Source organism: Dermacentor albipictus, chromosome 1 (genome assembly GCF_038994185.2).
Source record: "Dermacentor albipictus isolate Rhodes 1998 colony chromosome 1, USDA_Dalb.pri_finalv2, whole genome shotgun sequence".
NCBI classification, from domain to species: domain Eukaryota; kingdom Metazoa; phylum Arthropoda; class Arachnida; order Ixodida; family Ixodidae; genus Dermacentor; species Dermacentor albipictus.
The window spans coordinates 303,639,354-303,657,857 of record NC_091821.1 but is presented as its reverse complement, the minus strand read 5'-3'; the positions used below and the strand labels follow the sequence as shown (position 1 = coordinate 303,657,857).

The window sequence follows — 18,504 nt, the reverse complement described above, 5'->3', positions numbered from 1 at the left end:
CTCTGACGTAGTTGTGTATTCTCTGGCCGCAACCAATGTTGCTGAGACCCTCCAGCACAGCCCTATGACTTACATTGTCGAAGGCCGCCTTAAGATCGAGTGCAAGCAAGATATTTTCGCCGTATTTCGGGATGGTAGTAAGTACCTCCTCCTTAATCTGCAGGAGGATGTCTTGCGTTGAGAGGCATTTTCTGAATCCAAACATAGTGTGTGGCATGAGCTCGTTGTCCTCCAGGTGGGTCTCCAACCTCTGAAGCACAATTCTCTCATATACTTTTCCCAAGCAGGACGTTAGCGAAATGGGTCGCAGGTTTTCCAGGCAGGGAGTCTTTCCGGACTTCGGAATCATAACTATTTCCGCATGTCTCCAGTCGTCCGGGATAGTCCCCTGTTCCCAGTGTTTATTTACGAATTCTGTAAATCGTTTGATGGAGTTTTCGTCCAGGTTCCTTATCATGGCGTTGGTGATGCCATCCTTGCCTGGCGTGGTGTTCTTTGTGGCAGACATCACAGCGTGTCTTACTTCTTCTATGGTAATGGGTTCATCTAGAGCGGGATTTGCTTCGCCCGTGTATGCCAAGCTGCAGTCGACGTCCGTTGTATCCCCAATGTAGCGCTGCTTGATGTTCTTGAGCATTTCCCGGTCTGTGCCTTGGAATTGGTGCGCGATCCGTTGGGTCGTTTTACGATTTTCGGACTTGGTCATGGTTGGGTCTATAAGACTCCTTAGCAAGGCCCATGTCTTTTTCCAGCCCAGGGTCCCCTGTAGTTCGTTGCATTTTTGGTCCCAGTTGCGCCCTGCGAGTTCTGTCGCATACTCTTCGGCTTGTCTGGTGACCTCAACGATTTTTAGTCTGAGTTTTCTGTTGTGCTTCTGCCGCCTCCATCTTCTTAGTAGCCCCCGTCGGGCGTCCCATAGGTGTAAAAGATGCTTATCCACCTCGGGTGTGTTGGTGGTGAGGGCGACCTCTCGGGTTAGCCTTTTGCAGTCTGCCTTGATTCCTGCGACCCAGCTCGTAATGTCTGTGATCTCAGTGTCTTCGGACTCCGCCCTAGTTTTTCTATAGGCTACCCAGTCGGTGAGCCTAGCCTGGCCAAGTCTTTTCCTGATCGGGAGGGTTTCTATCTTGATGCGCAAAATGAAGTGGTCGCTGCCAAGCGTTTCCCCGTCGTTTTCCCATCGAGCGTCCCTTACCCCTCTGACGAATGCCAAGTCTGGGCACGAATCTCGGTTGATACTGTTCCCCACTCGCGTGGGTTGGGTGTGGTCTGTGATGAGACTAAGCCTTCTGCGATCCGTTTCTCTGGCTAGGTCCCTGCCTTTCTGAGTTTCCTTAACGTAGCCCCAGCTTTTGTGCCAGGCATTAAAATCCCCCAGGATGACGAGACCCTTCTTGCCTGCTGCTTGTTCTGCCTTGCGTAACAGGTAGCCAAAATTGGCTTTCCTCTGGCTGGGCGGGCTGTAAATGTTGAGGAGAAAGATGCTTTCTTGGCTTCTCTTTTGGGTAATAATTTCAATAAAGACGTGGTCAATGTCCGTTGCGTCAATGTCGTGTTTGATTACGGTGACAGCTTTGGCAACCAGCGTCGCGACCTTACTCTGGCTGAGCCCTTCATAGACTGAGTAGCCCGCAAGAGTGGGTGAGCAGCCGGTTTCCTGTAGGGCGATTATGTCTGGCGGAGCTGTGCAGTTAGTGATGTGTTGTTTAAGGAGACCCTGCTTTCTGCGGATCCCACGGCAGTTCCACTGCCATATATCGAGGGTTTCCAACTTGACCAGGCGTTTAGGGTTGCTCGCCATACTCAGCCGATGGCCTAGTATAGGGTTTAGTTCTGGATTTCATGCCTGTAAATTGTACTAGGCGTTCTCTGTCCTTGCGCGCCTCCTCTTGGATGTTAGAAACGAGGTTGCTAAGATTCGCTAGTGCATCGTTCATGGCTACCATGGCAGTTGTGAATTCCTGCCGCCCTATGGTGGCCGACTGGGTTTCGGCTGTTTGCGGCTTTGAATTTGTCTGCCCTGTTCTCAGTGCCCTAAGTTCATCTATGAGCTCGTTGAGCTTCTGTCTGAGTTCAGCATTTTCTGCCCTGAGAGTCTGAATAGTTTGCCTTAGCTCATTTACTTCGTCATTCTGCGTGTTCGTGTTCTTTGGAGCAGTGGGAGAGGCTGAGAAAAGATGCGCTTTCCAGCTCACCTTACTGTCTTCTTCCTTCTTGTGTATGGTCTTCTTCTGCTGCTTCTTTTTCGTTTCTGGAGCCTGCCTGGTCTTGGACGCGGATCTCGACCTTGATCTAGACTTGGATGTCGAGCTGGAGTCCCTACTGAACCAGCGTTTCCTGGGCCGGCCACGTCCACCGGCGTCCTTGGCTTCGGCGTCCGGTTCCTCTTTTTTTCTCCCCCGTGGGCTTCTCGGTTTCCAGAGGCGTTCTTTGCACTCCTTTGCCCGTGTCGGGTGCGCTTCCTTGCACAGCGCACACCTGGGCTCGCAGGCGTGTCCGTCTTCGATTACTGGCTCGGCGCAGTTCGAGCAGACAACGGCGTCAGGTGTCGGGCATACATCCGCCCTATGCCCAGGCTTGAAGCATATATAGCAAACTTGCCGCGACGACCGATAGAGGTAGCAACGCGTCTCGCCGCCGTAGTAGTAAACGTAGCGGGGGACGATCTTGCCCTCGAAGGTAATTACCGCGGTTTGGGAGTTTCCAAGCATTCTTGCGTAAAGTATTTTGACTCCATGGGTACGTACCCGAAGGTGGGCCAGTAATTCGGTCGGCGTTGTACCGGCGTCCAGTCCATGAATCACTCCTTTACACGAATTGTCCGGCGCTGCCACGTACGCCGTCACTGCATAGTCTTTCGCACCAAAACGGAGACTTGGAATGCTCTGCACTACATTGGCAGTCTCCATGCTTGGCGTGCTGATTATGGCGATGTTCGATCCGTTGCGCAACCGTATAAGCAAGTTGCCTTCGTTGCACATGTCTGGGTTTCCACATGCTTTGGTTATAGCCCGGGCCATCTGATGCGTGCTCAGTTGACTGATGTTGAGCCCATTCTTCGGTCTAATGATGACTTTGAAATCGGTCTTCGGCAGTGGAGGTAGCTTCTCTTGGCGAATGGGATTCTCCTTTAGTTTGGGCTGGCTCGGTGCTGATTTGTCGACCGCTTCGGTCCCGGTATCCGGAACGGCGATGAGCCTTGAGTTGTGGTATTTTGCAATAAACCATCCCCCGTTGTCAAGGGTTTTCTTTTGCGATAGGTCGGTAGCGTTGTCGTCGCGTTGGGGGTTCTTTTCGATCGGCGTCGTGGCTCCGATCGTAGCAGACGCGTCGTCGTCAGCCATCCTGGCGCGTCCCGCACGAGCTGGAGCAGCGTTCCGTCGGGCCGTCGGCCCGACGCCGCTTAGGCTTAGAGCAGCGTTCTTCTCCGCGGATCTTCGAGCAAGCAGAGAACGGGAAATATGGACTTACGGTTGAAAACCAGTTATCCACGGGTTTCGCTTGATTAGTAGAGGACGATAGAGCACTGCATTTTCGGCGGCGTCGAGGTTTTCCGGGTGAAATGAGGCGTCGAGGCAGGAGCTCATGCGAAGCGTGACTGCTCCGTTTGGCCCCCTAGCGTCGTCCCCCCGTAATGCCGAACCGCACCTTCGACGCGGGTCGGCCCGGCATTGCACTATCTTCGGATTCAGCCCACGTATGGGGAGAGTTTAACGCCTGCTTCACCTCCGCCGCGGGTCGGGCCGGTATTGCACTATCTTCGCGATCGGCCCACGTATGGGGAGTGCTTAACGCCTGCTTCACCTCCGCTGCGGGACGGCTGGGCATTTCACTATCTTCGGTATCGGCCCACGTATGGGGAGGGCTTAACGCCTGCTTCACCTCCGCCGCTGGTCGAGCCGGTATTGCACTATTTTCGGGATCGGCCCACGTATGGGGAAAGCTTAACGCCTGCTTTACCTCCGCCGCGGGTCGGGTCTGTATTCTACTGTCTTCGGGATCGGCCCACGTATGGGGACTTTTTGCTGACCACGCCAACGACACGAAAATTTCCTTGGATAGTAGAGGTATACAGCTTCGCAGTAAAAAACGAATTTTCAAGATGCTGGCAACTGGCATGCGCTGCTGCTCCTCTTGCTGACATCACGACGTCAGGAGCCAGCCCTGTCTAAGGGATCTGCTCGAGCGTACAGATTTGGAGTGGGCACACCATTTGACAAACGGGCTGATTAACCACACACTAGAATGTACTATACAAATTTCACTGAGATCTCCCCATTCTCTGTGTAAGTTGGACTCGAAAATTTTCATCTGCGAGACATTACATATGTAAGATGGGTTGCTTAAGTAACATTGGCTTTTGTGTGTATATGTGTATAAATTGCACCACATTCTCTTTCATACCTCATTTGCGCGACAAGACTTGCTTTATTGCGTGCTTGCTTTTGCGAGAGTTAACATATAGTGTAGCTATTAACCTTCTTACATGAAAAAGAAGAGAGAGAGAAAAAAAGAAATTGGGCGAAAACATCTAATTAGAACTACGTCTGTCCATCTGTCACGTGAAGCTTTATTGTGCAGGTTTATAGTCGTGCAAAGTCACGTCTTAGTACGTGATCTGAGGCTATCGTTAACAAGTTTTGAAATACCCTTATCCAAAGAAGAAGAAAAGGAAAGAAAATGTGCCCCAAAATATATTGGTTTATTTTCAACTTAGTAACTTGTCTAAACGGGCTCCTTCACATATTGCGCGACTTCACATGTTGCCGCGGTCAGCCGCATTTTTGTGTTTTTGATGTCTCTTACTTGCGGTGATGTGGCGCGATGTCGATTGTGAATCACAGGTCACCGAGCTCACACGGTGTATGTTGGGTTGCACGTGCCTGGTTACCGCCGGCGCGGCCACCGCAGGCACCACCGGCACCACCACAAGAATGGTCACGCCCGCAAGGACGAAGGCGCCGCCGGCGACGGCAACCACCGATCAAGTAAGTTCATCGCTCGGCTGCTGCGATGCTTGGCGCAGTGTTCAACCTGGAGTTACAGCATGTGCTACCAAAGGTAACAATTTACACTAAACTCTAGGGTCAATCTGGAATGCAGTGCCGACAACCCCCGGAGCCAGTTTTCCGTAACTCGCATAAAAGGTTGCCCTAGGTTTCCCTAGATATTCTTGCAAAGGTTAGTTGTTCAGCCTGCAAATATAATTTCTATAACGAAAAAATTTCGTTTGTGCTATGCAAATAGGCTGGAAATCTTGGTAGTTTAAATTTAATTGAACGTTTAAATTTATATAGAGAGTAATTTTTAAGCTTGTTTTAAAATATTCACGTAATGAACTCACGGGGCTCAAACTGAAATGATGCTGCAGTGCAAGTTGTAATGCCAACAACAGAGTCTCCTACTTGAAGTCACATTCACAGAAGATGTAAACACTTTGTTGCTGTCCAAAGTTGTTTTGCACCTAGACCAAAGTGCCAAGATTACATGGAACCTTATTCGAATTGTACAGAAGATGAACACAGCACTCATCATACAGAATGTAGCAGTGTCACAACAGTGTGCCACTTCAAGACACAAATGTGAAAGGTGTGAAGCATTTTTGTGAATGCCGTGTACTGACATAGCACCACAACATGTATGCGCGCGCTTACGTGTCATTTTCTTTCCTCCAAAGTGAAACCCCCCCAAGCACATGACCACTGGGATTCTCTCCAACGCTGCTCTGCCTATGGGCAGTTCCCAGTGATATTTGTATACACGTGTATTCTGCTGTTTAGCGGCACGACTGCAGTGTCATGCTCGGTGCAAGGTATATGTGTCCACTTAGAGCCTGATTTGGCCTTGTTGCTTTGTTTTGGTGTCCCAGCATACGCTTGTTTTGCCGGTTACACATACATATATATTATTCAGAGCATACATTGGCAGCCCCGTTAAAGCGGTATGAATGACAAAATTGCCGTAGCACTACTTCATTACATGGCCTAGCACCCACACACTCTCATTTACTGGGTGAAGTGCATTCACAGCGCTGTTTTATGATCAATAGTAATAGTTCACGTGCTAATGCGAAGATAATTTGCAAGTGACTGAAGTCAAAACTCACCGTCACATCAGTGGTTTTGCTGTTTCAGTGTCCTGGCACGAAATTTCCTTAGATTCAGATTTGTTTCCCTATTTCCTTAGATAACACAAAAATCCCTAGATATAGGAAAATGTCTCCAGAGTTGGCAGCACTGCTGGAATGGGCCGACATTGGCCACCGCTCGTCGGAGTCCAACAACAGTGCGGGTGGCGAGGGGGTGCTGGCTACGCAGGCTACGCAGGCCAGCCGAAGTGCTTTACCATCGGTTGGGAGCATTTCGGTGGTACCTTGGCCGATAGGCAGCGTGGCGCCATAGCAATCGGTGGTGAAAAAATGCCACTGGAATAAGAGAAGGAACTATTCTAACGAAGCTCTCATTTACCTCTCCCTCTCTGAATGATTGGAGCTGAAAGCACTGAAATTGTGAAATGGCTTTTAGAGGCTTCTGATTATAAATGTAAATGTGGCTATGGACAGGAGTTTCTGGCTATCACATAACTTATATCATATATCATATCACATAACAAACCAGGGATGATGCATATCAAACGAAATGGTTTTCGAAGCCCGGCTCTGCCACCACCATGATGAGGTTACATGAGCATGTCACTAGTGGTTAGGGACGCATGACCATCGCAACGCGCGGTGGAAACTATCTCTACATACCCATCACGCATATCAAACGACGCGGATGATGAAGCTCTCTTCGAATACGAGAGTGAGAGAGTTGACACGGACAATTCAGTAGTGATTCAGGTCACGTGACTTCTTTCGGGCATGCTGCCATATTGTGCACCCTGGCTTGATGCATATCCAACGAAATGGTTTTTCAAGCCCAGTCTGGCTATGACTAAATCAGTCCAGATTGGATGATCACTAGTGAGGTGGTCACGTGACCAATGTTCAGTCGAGTGCAGTGCTCTTCTACCCAGGGATGATGCATATCAAACGAAATGGTTTCCGAAGCCCGGCTCAGCTACCACCATGATGAGGTCACATGACCAAGTCACTAGTGATTAGGGACGCACGATCACCATATAGAGCGCTGGAAACTACCTCTACATACCCATGACGCATATCAAACGACGCGGATAGAGAAGCTCTCTTCGAATACGAGAGTGGGAGAGTTGACACGGACAAGTCACTAGTGATTCAGGTCACGTGACTACTTTCGGGCATGTTGCCATATTGTGTACCCTGGCTTGATGCATATCAAACGAAATGGTTTTTGAAGCCCAGTCTGGCTATGACTAAATGAGTCCACATTGCATGATCACTAGTGAGGTGGTCACGTGACCAATGTTCAGTCGAGTGCAGTGCTCTTCTACCCAGGGATGATGCATATCAAACGAAATGGTTTCCGAAGCCCGGCTCAGCTACCACCATGATGAGGTCACATGACCAAGTCACTAATGATTAGGGACGCACGATCACCACATAGAGCACTGGAAACTACCTCTACATACCCATGACACATATCAAACGACGCGGATGGAGAAGCTCTCTTCGAATACGAGAGTGAGAGAGTTGACACGGACAAATCACTAGTGATTCAGGTGACGTGACTACTTTCGGGCATGCTGCCATATTGTGCACCCTGGCTCGATGCATATCAAACGAATAGGTTTGTGAAGCCTAGTCTGGCAATGACTAAATGAGTCCACATTGCATGATCACTAGTGAGGTGGTCACGTGACCAATGTTCAGTCGAGTGCAGTGCTCTTCTACCCAGGGATGATGCATATCAAACGAAATGGTTTCCGAAGCCCGGCTCAGCTACCACCATGATGAGGTCACATGACCAAGTCGCTAGTGATTAGGGACGCACGATCACCACATAGAGCGCTGGAAACTATCTCTACATACCCATGACGCATATCAAACGACGCGGATGAAGAAGCTCTCTTCGAATACGAGAGTGGGAGAGTTGACACGGACAAGTCACTAGTGATTCAGGTCACGTGACTACTTTCGGGCATGTTGCCATATTGTGTACCCTGGCTTGATGCATATCAAACGAAATGGTTTTTGAAGCCCAGTCTGGCTATGACTAAATGAGTCCACATTGCATGATCACTAGTGAGGTGGTCACGTGACCAATGTTCAGTCGAGTGCAGTGCTCTTCTACCCAGGGATGATGCATATCAAACGAAATGGTTTCCGAAGCCCGGCTCAGCTACCACCATGATGAGGTCACATGACCAAGTCACTAGTGATTAGGGACGCACGATCACCATATAGAGCCCTGGAAACTACCTCTACATACCCATGACGCATATCAAACGACGCGGATGGAGAAGCTCTCTTCGAATACGAGAGTGGGAGAGTTGACACGGACAAGTCACTAGTGATTCAGGTCACGTGACTACTTTCGGGCATGTTGCCATATTGTGTACCCTGGCTCGATGCATATCAAACGAAATGGTTTTTGAAGCCCAGTCTGGCTATGACTAAATGAGTCCACATTGGATGATCACTAGTGACGTGGTCACGTGACCAATGTTCAGTCGAGTTGCAGTGCTCTTCTACCCAGGGATGATGCATATCAAACGAAATGGTTTTCGAAGCCCGGCTCAGCTACCACCATGATGAGGTCACGTGACCAAGTCGCTAGTGATTAGGGACGCACGATCACCACATAGAGCGCTGGAAACTACCTCTACATACCCATGACGCATATCAAACGAGGCGGATGGAGAAGCTCTCTTCGAATACGAAAGTGAGAGAGTTGACATGGACAAGTCACTAGTGATTGAGGTCACGTGACTTCTTTCGGGCATGTTGACATATTGTGCACCCTGGCTTGATGCATATCAAACGAAATGGTTTTTGAAGCCCAGTCTGGGTATCGCTACAATGTGGCTTCATGTTGTCGCTAGTGACTCTTATCACATGGCCGTATTCGAAAGCACTGCACTCGTTCGTATCCTGGCCTGATGCATATCAAACGAAATTGTGTTGGGAGTCTGGTTCGGCTATAACTCTTATGTGCTCACACTAGGTAAACACTAGTGACTGCGATAAAAGTGCCACATAGCGACCGAGTGCACCGTGCTTCTATCCCAGAGCATGATGCATGTCAACCAATATCATTTTCGAAATCCTCTTCAACTATTAAATCGATGAACGGTAACGACCGAGTCACTAATATATTTTGCCACATGACCACTTTCGGGTGTGATGCAATGGTTTTCTACATGCATGATGTATATCAAATGAAATGGCCTTTAAAGCCCAGGTCAACTATCACTATTGTAAGCTCACATGAGGCAATTACAAATGATTAGTGCTATATGACGCCGTCCGGACATGGCGGACTCCTCATCTGCTCAGTCTTAGTACACACTTATCTGTGTGGCTATAAAGCCCTGTTCAGCGATCACTGGATGAGCTAACACGCTGAAGCTTAATGACTGGTGTTACATGACAGGGCATTTTAGCATAGTGCACTCTTCTATGCACACATTATAGATAGCACACAAGGCGGCGTCCGTCTTTCTTGGGCTATCTTTACATAAAGCTCACTTTGCAAATGGGCTAACGATTCGTGTAACATGACCATGTTCGATCACAGTGCGCCCTTTTAGTAACTGGGAATGACACATATTACAGGAACGAACATGTGAACCCCTGCTAAGCTATCACTCCAATTAACTGGCAAGGCTAGTTCAGTAGGGATTCTCACTGCGTCACCATGTTCTAGTAAAATGTGCTCTTTTACTGCGTTAGGTATTCCTAGCACCAGAACCTCCCCCCCCCCCCGGCTACGCCCTTGAGGCTCAGCGCTATTTTTACATTGAAAGCACTTTTATGCGAATATATGAAAAGATGCTATGCCCATTTTGATACTGCGAGTCACCAAATTCAAGCAATTTAATTGAGATATTATCCTATGTAGTCATACTCTTAACAATTAAAATAAAGGCGTAAACGAAAGCAACTGAAAGGTTTAGGATTCAGCTGTAGGTGACGCCAAATTTCAGTGAATTAATTCATATGTCCTTGCACGTCACCTCAGGCCCAGTGTCGGGTTATGCCTCCTTGGAGGTCAGTGACATCCTCTATTCGAGAAGGCAGTGGTCTGTACAGTGCGTCAAAGAAGCTGGAGTCGACATTCGCACAGTCTCACTTCCTTTCTGCCGCCTCCGAGAGCGCACTTGCCAAAATGCCATGACATTGGCTCCTCAAGATGTTCGGCTTTCTTTTGCCCCATATATGCTAAATTATGTTCATATAGGCTCTTTTGGTAGCCATCGAAGCCTTCTAACGTTAAGATGGATTTGAAGTCCATCCACTTTCGTGATGCGTGCACAGAGGAGACGTCCTGTTGAAAAAATAATATCACTGTCGGGATAGCGCGGTCTTGAACATATAAAAGCATGACGAGATTGCGTATTTCGTAGCATTTCTTTGGTGTACTGCTCCCATCTATCCAATGCAGCACACAAGGTTTCCCTCTGGATACGGCGTCCCACACATTGACTGCGCATCTTCTGTGCATAGTGAAGGTGAGACCTTTAGTAATCGGAACGTCAGATGCGCCTTTGGAAATCACTCACGGTCGCAAAGGCAGATTAATCGGTGAAGACGACTGTATTCTACCTACCTGCGCCCCACGAGGCGTGTTCGTTGGCGAAAAATAGGCGCTCAGTTTTGGTTTGTGCCGATATTGGTGGTATCTGCGCCGCTACGTGGCTGTGGAGGTCGCCTTCCGCTAGCTGCCGTTTCAGTGTTGATTGGCTGGCAAACACGCTGGCACCAGTTTGGCAGTGCCAAACTAGTGATTTGGCAGTTCCAAAGCGTTTCATGTGGGTGGCAGCAAGAACGGCTTCGTCTTCGAATTCTTCTGTTACCTTAGGGCTACGGTGATGAGGAGCACCCGTGATTCAGCCATCTTCTCTCTTCGCTAGTGTGATTCTATTTACGCTCTGCGTTTACTTTCCCACCATTATCCCAATTTGTCTCTCAAAATATTGCCTTGTCCAGGGATCTTTAATTCCTACCCATTCTTTGTTCAGCACCCGTGACATGACGGCCACATCGACACAACCAAGAAGCAACCGTAGATGTTTACCGAAGTGTATCATGTATTCCACGTCTGCAATAAGCAACAACTCGGAACAGACGGCAGTTACAGACTGCTGCGTTATGTACTGACACGCGGCTCACATCATATCGATTTTAAAAAGCTTTTTAGATAATATGTATTCGCTTTTTCTTCATGGTAAAAACTCACTGCGGCTCAGCTCGGATAGGCCCAGTTATGCAAGCGAAAGCTTGTTATGCTTGGTTATGCTGTGTTGCTAAGCCGAGTTAGGCTCACATTGACAACCCCATATTTTGCATCGTTGGCATCGTTTGTTCACGGTTTAGTTTTATGGCATCTAATTCTGTTCGCTTTCTGTAAAGTAGTTTGACGCCATTTTAATCTTGGCCACGCAAAGTAAATCGAGCCCAACCACTCTCTCTAGAACACGAGGTCTATTCGTGACTCAACCAATCCAACCAAAGCAAGCAATGCTAATTGGAAGTGTAAGTATCAGACGCCCCTTGCCAGCCTAATAAAAAACCCTTAGTATATGGCAGGTGGAGCCAAGAAAAAAGAAAAAAAAAATCAGCTGGAAACTACTTCTGCAGCGTTCTGCAGTACGTGTCAACACGGTGACAATCGCTTCACAAGTTTCCTTCCTGCTGCAACAATCGGCGCCGCAGGATTTTATACATTGTGAATCTCCGCGCATGGGTATGAAAGTGACGCTTACATATGTATTTTCGTCCGTTCTGAGCAAACAATTTCGTCATTCCTGGCATCTATTATCTTTTAAGGTGTCCGATGCACGGAGCTCCTGTGGGGTAATTGTGCTCGTATTCACTTTTGTCATCAGAACGTTCACTCGCGCAAACCTGTGATCACAAAGCATTTCAAACGTGCTATAAGGTTGCACGCACTTGCTGATGACTAAAGATGCAGTCTATTACGGTCGGTTTTCTTTTTCGCCACATCTTGTCTTAACGGGCCAGCAGCACCGGTCCCACCGGTTGGACCGCGCGCATTACTGCAACAAGGAACCGTTGCGCGATGGCGATCGTCCGGCATTATCTTCATGTACTCGAGGCATGAATCCCGCATCTGTCTCGAATAGAATGCGAGGAAGTGATGACTGGCCGACATCGCAACCGTAACAGAAGTGCCTTTATTCCGGATAAGGTCCGCAAAAGGAGTGCGCCTGGGAGCAAAGTCCACACACACATAGCGGCGGGTAAGCAGACGCAAGCTGCAAAGTATGTGTAAGCAACAGACGGTACCCGCGCAAGCCCCCGATGACGACGATCGGCTTTTCCTTATGCAACTTTTGAAGCATGTGTAGGAACGCACGTCGTCGGAAGGTAACGATCGTCTTGACGGGCGGAGACAACTGCTTGTTTTCTCGGTTTCCCTCTGGAGGTTAGCCCTTTGGCATTAGCATTAGCATGCGCAAACTGTCGACGCCAAGAGAGGCTACCGGCACGATCGATCACGCAAAATATTTTGTCATGCTTGCTTGGCGAAATTTCACTGAATTAAAACGCTCTGTCCACGCACATGGATAAATCTCCGCAAAAGCACATGCATTTTTACGTGAGCAATTTACATATATTCACATGCCGACTTATTTGGCTTCCCCTTCTCGCTATAGACAGCTTTACATTCCCTACTGAGAACAAAAGAAGCCGTCAACTCGAAAACGTAATCTATTGCTACTGCGACGAAGAAGTTAGTGGAGCAAACGCGGCACATTATTAGAAAGATTGACAAGCGAAGGCACCCTCGGCGAGCGTGGCTGCATTGGTTGCAAGCTAATTGATGGAAAAATTGCCCACTCCCTTACTTAGAGTAATGAATGAACATGGTGCTAACGTACTCCCTTCCTTCAGTGACACCTGTGACTCAGAAGCCATTCGATTCCTCTATGTAGACTCCGCGAAATCGTTCGTCAGCCAGACCGCGATCTCGAGCGGATATGACACGCCGAAAATTCCAAAACTTCGGTGCCATTGCTTACGGTGACTTAAACACGTCAAAACTGCTCGACGTCAAGTACTGGATGTGTTTCCCAAAGTACTGGTGTTCTCCACATAACACCGCGAATACCTCCACAAGCAACACAATATATTCCCCGGCAACGAGCTGTGAGTGAACCTCCATGTGACACAATGTGGTCAGATCCTCGCTACGCCCCCTAAAGGTGAGTTAACTCACGAATAGTAGTTGGATCCTCGTAGCCCATGCCCAGTTTCCCAACCTAACTAGTCGAACGTTCCATACTGGGAGCACTCACTACCGTCGTTTCGCCAGTTTTCGAGGCCGTCGTCGAAGTCGAAGGCGAGGCGTCCATTGCCGCCTCTAAAGCTCGTCCTGTCATCCTTCTGCCGCCTTCACCCCGCGCTAAGCTCGCCGAAGTTCCCGTTCTTCACTGGTTTCAACCTGCCATTTAGCGCGCCCGTACTCACGTCTCCGCTTTATCTCATTAGCAAGCCGAGTGACATCTGCAGGATGGTCCGACTCACCTTGTCGCTTTCGCCACTGGGACCGTGCAGACAACTTCGCCACAGGTAGACCAGAGTCCACGCTCCTTTCTACCATTGCACGATGGCTCAACTGAAGCACTGGCCTGAATATAGCGAAAAACTGCGAGGCGGAAGAGAGCACGGCACCGTCTGCCTTTCAAGAGATCGGCGAGTCGCGCAGTTATTCACTTAGACGCATCTGGCGAGGCGGCGGTCGGTGCAACGGCAGCGAGTCACGTGGTATCAATTCTTAACTTCAAAGTCTTACTCTCACACACGGCAAAACTCGCTCGACTAGGCCAGTAACGCTGTCGCTTTAAAAATAACCAGTGTTTCAAACGCGCAATATGTAATAACGACGCAGACGAACTCTCTGCTAGGCGTACTGCTCTCAGTGTCGTCTGCTACCGCGTCGCAGGCAGACGATGTTGAACTGAACTACGCAGTGAAGCAGGGCACTGGCGGCAGTGGCGATAAAATCGCGCTTCGATCACTGTATAACTAGCGATCTGAGTGCAGTGCTCCTGGGTCCGAGTCCAAGTGCAGTGCTCCTGGTAATATGGCCAGGGTTCCCGAAAGCGAACGGGTGAAGATTGTAGAGCTTTCTTTGCGGTGTTATTCTCAGCGGAAGATTGCAGAGATGACGGGGCGGTCTACACACACAGTCAACCGAATTGTGCAAGCATACCGCGAAGAAGGCCGCATTTCAGATGCTCCACACGAACGACGCCCACGGGCAACTACAGTAGAAGAAGACGAGGTCTTGATCGCTGCAGCGTGTGCTAATCCATTCGGTGATGCTAAAGGATTTGCCGATACTGCAGGTGTTTTTGTATCACTTGCAACGGTGAGAAGAAGACTAGCGGAAGCAGGTCTCAAGAGCCGGGTTGCTGTGCAGAAGCCAAGGTTGACTGAGGGAAACAAGGCGGCCCGTCTCCAGTTCGCAATTGATCACAGTGGATGGAGCGTTGACCAATGGAAAAGAGTGCTATTTTCAGATGAGTCAACATTCACCACTGTCTGGGACCAGAAACGTCGCGTTTGGCGTCCAGACAACACTCGCTACGACCCTGAATATATTCAGGAAGTCGCTACAAGTGGCAGGACTGCTGTAAATGTGTGGGGAGCCGTGTCAGCCGAAGGACTGGGTCCACTGGTCCGAATCGAGGGTGCCCTGACGTGGGAGAAATACTGCGACATCTTGGACTATACAATGATTCCATATGTCCTGGATGGGCCGTTTCCCGATGGAAACTTTTATTTTATGCAGGACCTATCCCCCATCCACACAGCAAACCGGGTTAAGACACTGTTAGACGATCGCGGTGTGCCCCAGCTTCAATGGGTCCCAAAGGGTGCGGACATGAATATTATTGAACATGTCTGGGGCCGAATGAAGAGCACCCTGTCCAAGCAAGGCCTCCATAGTGCATCCCATGACGACTTGTGGGTCGCTGTCCAAGAAGCTTGGAATGCAATTCGAGCGGACACTTGCTTCATTGAAGCATTGTTCGAGTCCCTTCCTTCGAGGATGCGTGAGGTGATCAGGGCGCGTGGAGGGATGACACGCTACTGAATGTCTCCCGTTTCCCCCATTTACGTTTACTTCTTCAAAACGATGGCCTTCGTTACACCTCTTTTGCTTATGTTTTCCTCGGCAAATAAAAGTGCCAATGCAGGGGAATTTTGTTGCTAAATGAACTAGAATTTTTCCTTAACAGTGCTCGCTCCCGTGACGCACTTTGGTAACTCGTAGTTATGAATAAAGGGAAAATCAGACATCCACCCGTTCGTAGCAATCGCTGCAAAGGAAACCCATACGGGTTCCTCGAAAGAAAAGCCTCATAGTTGAAGAAAAATTCGTCCTGGTCCGGGACTCAAACCCGGGACCACCGTCTTTCCGGGGCAGCCGCTCTACCATCAGAGATAACCAGGCGGCTAGCAGATGGCAGGGCGAAGTCGAATTTGTCAACAACACGAAGCAAAGGCAAGAGTTTGACGTAGTAGTTCTGCGGAAACCCGCAAAGTGGAGAGAAGTAATGAATAAAGGGAAAATCAGACATCCACCCGTTCGCAGCAATTGCTGCAAAGGAAACCCATACGGGTTCCTCGAAAGAAAAGCCTCATAGTTGAAGAAAAATTCGTCCTGGTCCGGGACTCGAACCCGGGACCATCGTCTTTCCGGGCAGCCGCTCTACCATCAGAGATAACCAGGCGGCTAGCAGATGGCAGGGCGAAGTCGAATTTGTCGACAACACGAAGCAAAGGCAAGAGTTTGACGTAGTAGTTCTGCGGAAACCCACAAGGTGGAGAGAAGTAATGAATAAAGGGAAAATCAGACATCCAGCCGTTCGTAGCTCCAGCTTCTCTTCGATTCGACCTTTAGTCGATTAGACCTTTATCAACATCCTACGTATTAATTGCAGGAATGCGCGGGCTAAAAAAACTATTTCGCTAAGTGGTCGCCATGCTACTCGCCTTATCGGAACGTATGTGCGGTGCGCTCGTGCGGTGTACTCACGCACAGGGTGGGCACCGCCAAATAAACAGTATGGCGATGTGGCTTTTGGGTCCCTCTTCGCTTCAGTCCGCGCTATTCTAAAATATGATATCTTAAATAATTGCTTAATTAGCAATTATAGACGAAACATTGAAATTCGGGAATTGAGGACCTAAAGCCATATTATTAACTCAACAAAAATTTCTCTACGCAATATCGTCTAAGATTCTAGAGCATGCAATGCTTTGGTAATGCGGGCGGCCCAGTATTAATTAATTAATATGAAATAATGCACCAGTGAGAGCAATGTCTCTATCCTCTCGATTGCGATTGGAGACCAACTGTAGCTCATGCTTTCGCTGGCACGGGCTTCATCGCGGCCTTCTCGCTTTTTGCGTGGTGACGCCAAGAATCGACGTTGAGCGGGCTCTACTTCTTTCCCCAACATTGAGGCAGTAGCGCAGCTATAGGATAACGACGTTCGCCAATAGTAGCAAATGAAGAAAGTTTTTATGGATCAGAATGACAGACTTCGGAAGTGTCATAGCATTGACTCCCGCGCCACAGGGAAGCATGTGCCATATTCTAATAGGGTGAGGAGATCCGCGTCACTGACACGTTATTTAATTTTCGTTCGGGTTCAAGGCTGCGCACAGCCAAAACACTGCATGCGGTAGTGCCGACGACGATTTTTGTGGAGTTGCTGTTGGGCAGCTCATGACTGTTGGGCTTTAACTGTGCAAATGCGATATAGCCTCTGAAATTGCCACTCAAAGTTTTATTGAAATATTTTTGTGACTTGTCATCCATATTTTCCACGAGGCCTTACATTCTGACAGCGTATGTGCAAATGCGCTTATTACAAGTCATCAACGCAGCACCCTGTGTTATTTGGTGCAGAAAATAAAACAGCGTGTATACCTGCTTCATTCGTGATCTCAGGGAATAAAAGCGAAGAGGGGGGGAGGGGGGAGGGCGTATCCAAGGCGGCTGTGCTGGTTCTGAAACATACCCCGCACACCTCACCGGAAATTTTCGATATTCTGCTCTTCCTGAATACAGCGCAGGTGGGGGGGGGGGGGGGGGAGTGACATAAAATCTATGGGCCCCGGGTGCCAGACGACCTAGCAACGCCACTGTTAGGGGTAAATCCCTAAGGGTGGTATCAATGCGCGAGATACCCTGGCTACAATGTTCCTTGGCCGTCTCGTCGGGCGCTCGTAACGCGATCTCTCGCGCGCAGCTAGCAGGCCGTGAGTGAAGTGGCAGTGGGGCGGGGCTCCTTTAAAGTTGTGTAGAACCCACAGCATTGGCGAAAGCGACGCGCTGCCCGTGAGGCTGAGAAAGTGGTTCTCGCGGTGTGGCGCTGGCATATTCTCCTGGAGCAGACAGCGAACTTGCCGCAATTTCCTTCTCTCCTTCCCTCCTCTCTCTCCCTGTGATCTTTGCTTTCCCCTTTCCCATTCCCCCGGTGTAGGGTAGCCAACCGGACGTTATTCTGGTTAACCTCCCTGCCTTCTTCTTTTCTCTTTCCTCCTCCTCCTCCTCCTCCTCCTGGAGCAGAAATCAGCGCGGATGCGGTGGTGGTAAGTGAAAACTTTAATCGGTCAAATTGAGAAAGTTCGGAGAACACGAAGTAGCCCGCTACATTGTGGGCGTACCTACTCCGGACACCGCATGACGAGGCCCCGTCTCGTCTCACTCCCATTCACCAGAGCCCTTTGGGACTCAAGCGAGGAGCAGTTAAAGAGGGCAGTCTCTCATGCCTCTGGGGAAGGGTTAGGTGAAGGGGAGAGGGGGGAATTTTGAGTACATGCCCACACCATGTGTACGATATCACAGATCTCCCCACAGTGCACGCACCAACCTGCCGTGTTATGATCAAAATGTTTGATGTTTGCAGGAAAGAGTAGAGTACCTGTCTGCAGGCGCCCTAATCTTCACTCCTCCGCCTTACTTATCCCGTTTGTAGGAGCCGGGAAAAAGCGGTGGTTGTCTCTATAATGTGTTATGATTTCCTTGAACTGCAGCAGCGGTTATTTTGCCTCCGAGCCAGAATAGCCGGGGTGAGGAGGATCCCGGTGCGTAAGTGCACGGGCAGCCGCGTCAATGGCCTCATCACTTCGTAAGCACTGATGGGCCAGGGGCCCGAGTGATACGATTCGGTGTTGGATAAGTGGCAGCCAGTTTCAGAATTTGACTGGCTAAGGGAGAAATTAAGGAGAAACAATGTGGTCCAGATTGCAATGTCATCTGCATATAAAGCGTGTTGAACGCCTTCTACTCGCATTTTGGAGGCACATCATAGCTATGTTGCACAGGAGCGGGGATAACACCGATCCATGAGGGGTTCCCCGCGTTCCCAAAGGTT

The 18,504-nt window shown here is 49.3% G+C and overlaps 2 protein-coding genes across 8 annotated transcripts in view; one reads left to right on the top strand and one right to left on the bottom strand.

Moving 5' to 3' along the window:
* LOC139054482 (uncharacterized) overlaps nt 1-18,504 on the top strand; it is a 100,332-nt gene that overhangs the window by 22,997 nt on the left and 58,831 nt on the right. Inside the window, exons 1-2 of one of the 5 annotated variants that reach the window (XR_011511273.1) lie at nt 2,578-2,679; nt 4,845-4,988. Coding sequence is in view for 1 of the 5 variants with exons in the window: in XM_070531517.1 (XP_070387618.1) it covers nt 4,845-5,061 (217 nt within the window). In the remaining 4 variants the exon portion in view is untranslated. Of the gene's footprint in view, nt 1-2,577; nt 2,740-3,788; nt 4,068-4,844; nt 5,062-18,504 lie in introns of those variants that run through there. The other 4 variants (XR_011511272.1, XR_011511275.1, XR_011511274.1 and 1 more) reach the window with 4 other exon arrangements.
* Nucleotides 1-18,504, bottom strand: part of LOC139054479 (uncharacterized) — a 40,112-nt gene that overhangs the window by 10,757 nt on the left and 10,851 nt on the right. The window contains exon 1 of one of the 3 annotated variants that reach the window (XR_011511271.1): nt 3,472-3,486. The exons of 1 other annotated variant lie outside the window; for it this stretch is intronic. Coding sequence is in view for 1 of the 2 variants with exons in the window: in XM_070531505.1 (XP_070387606.1) it covers nt 2,196-3,344 (1,149 nt within the window). In the remaining variant the exon portion in view is untranslated. One more of the 3 variants, XM_070531505.1, reaches the window with a different exon arrangement.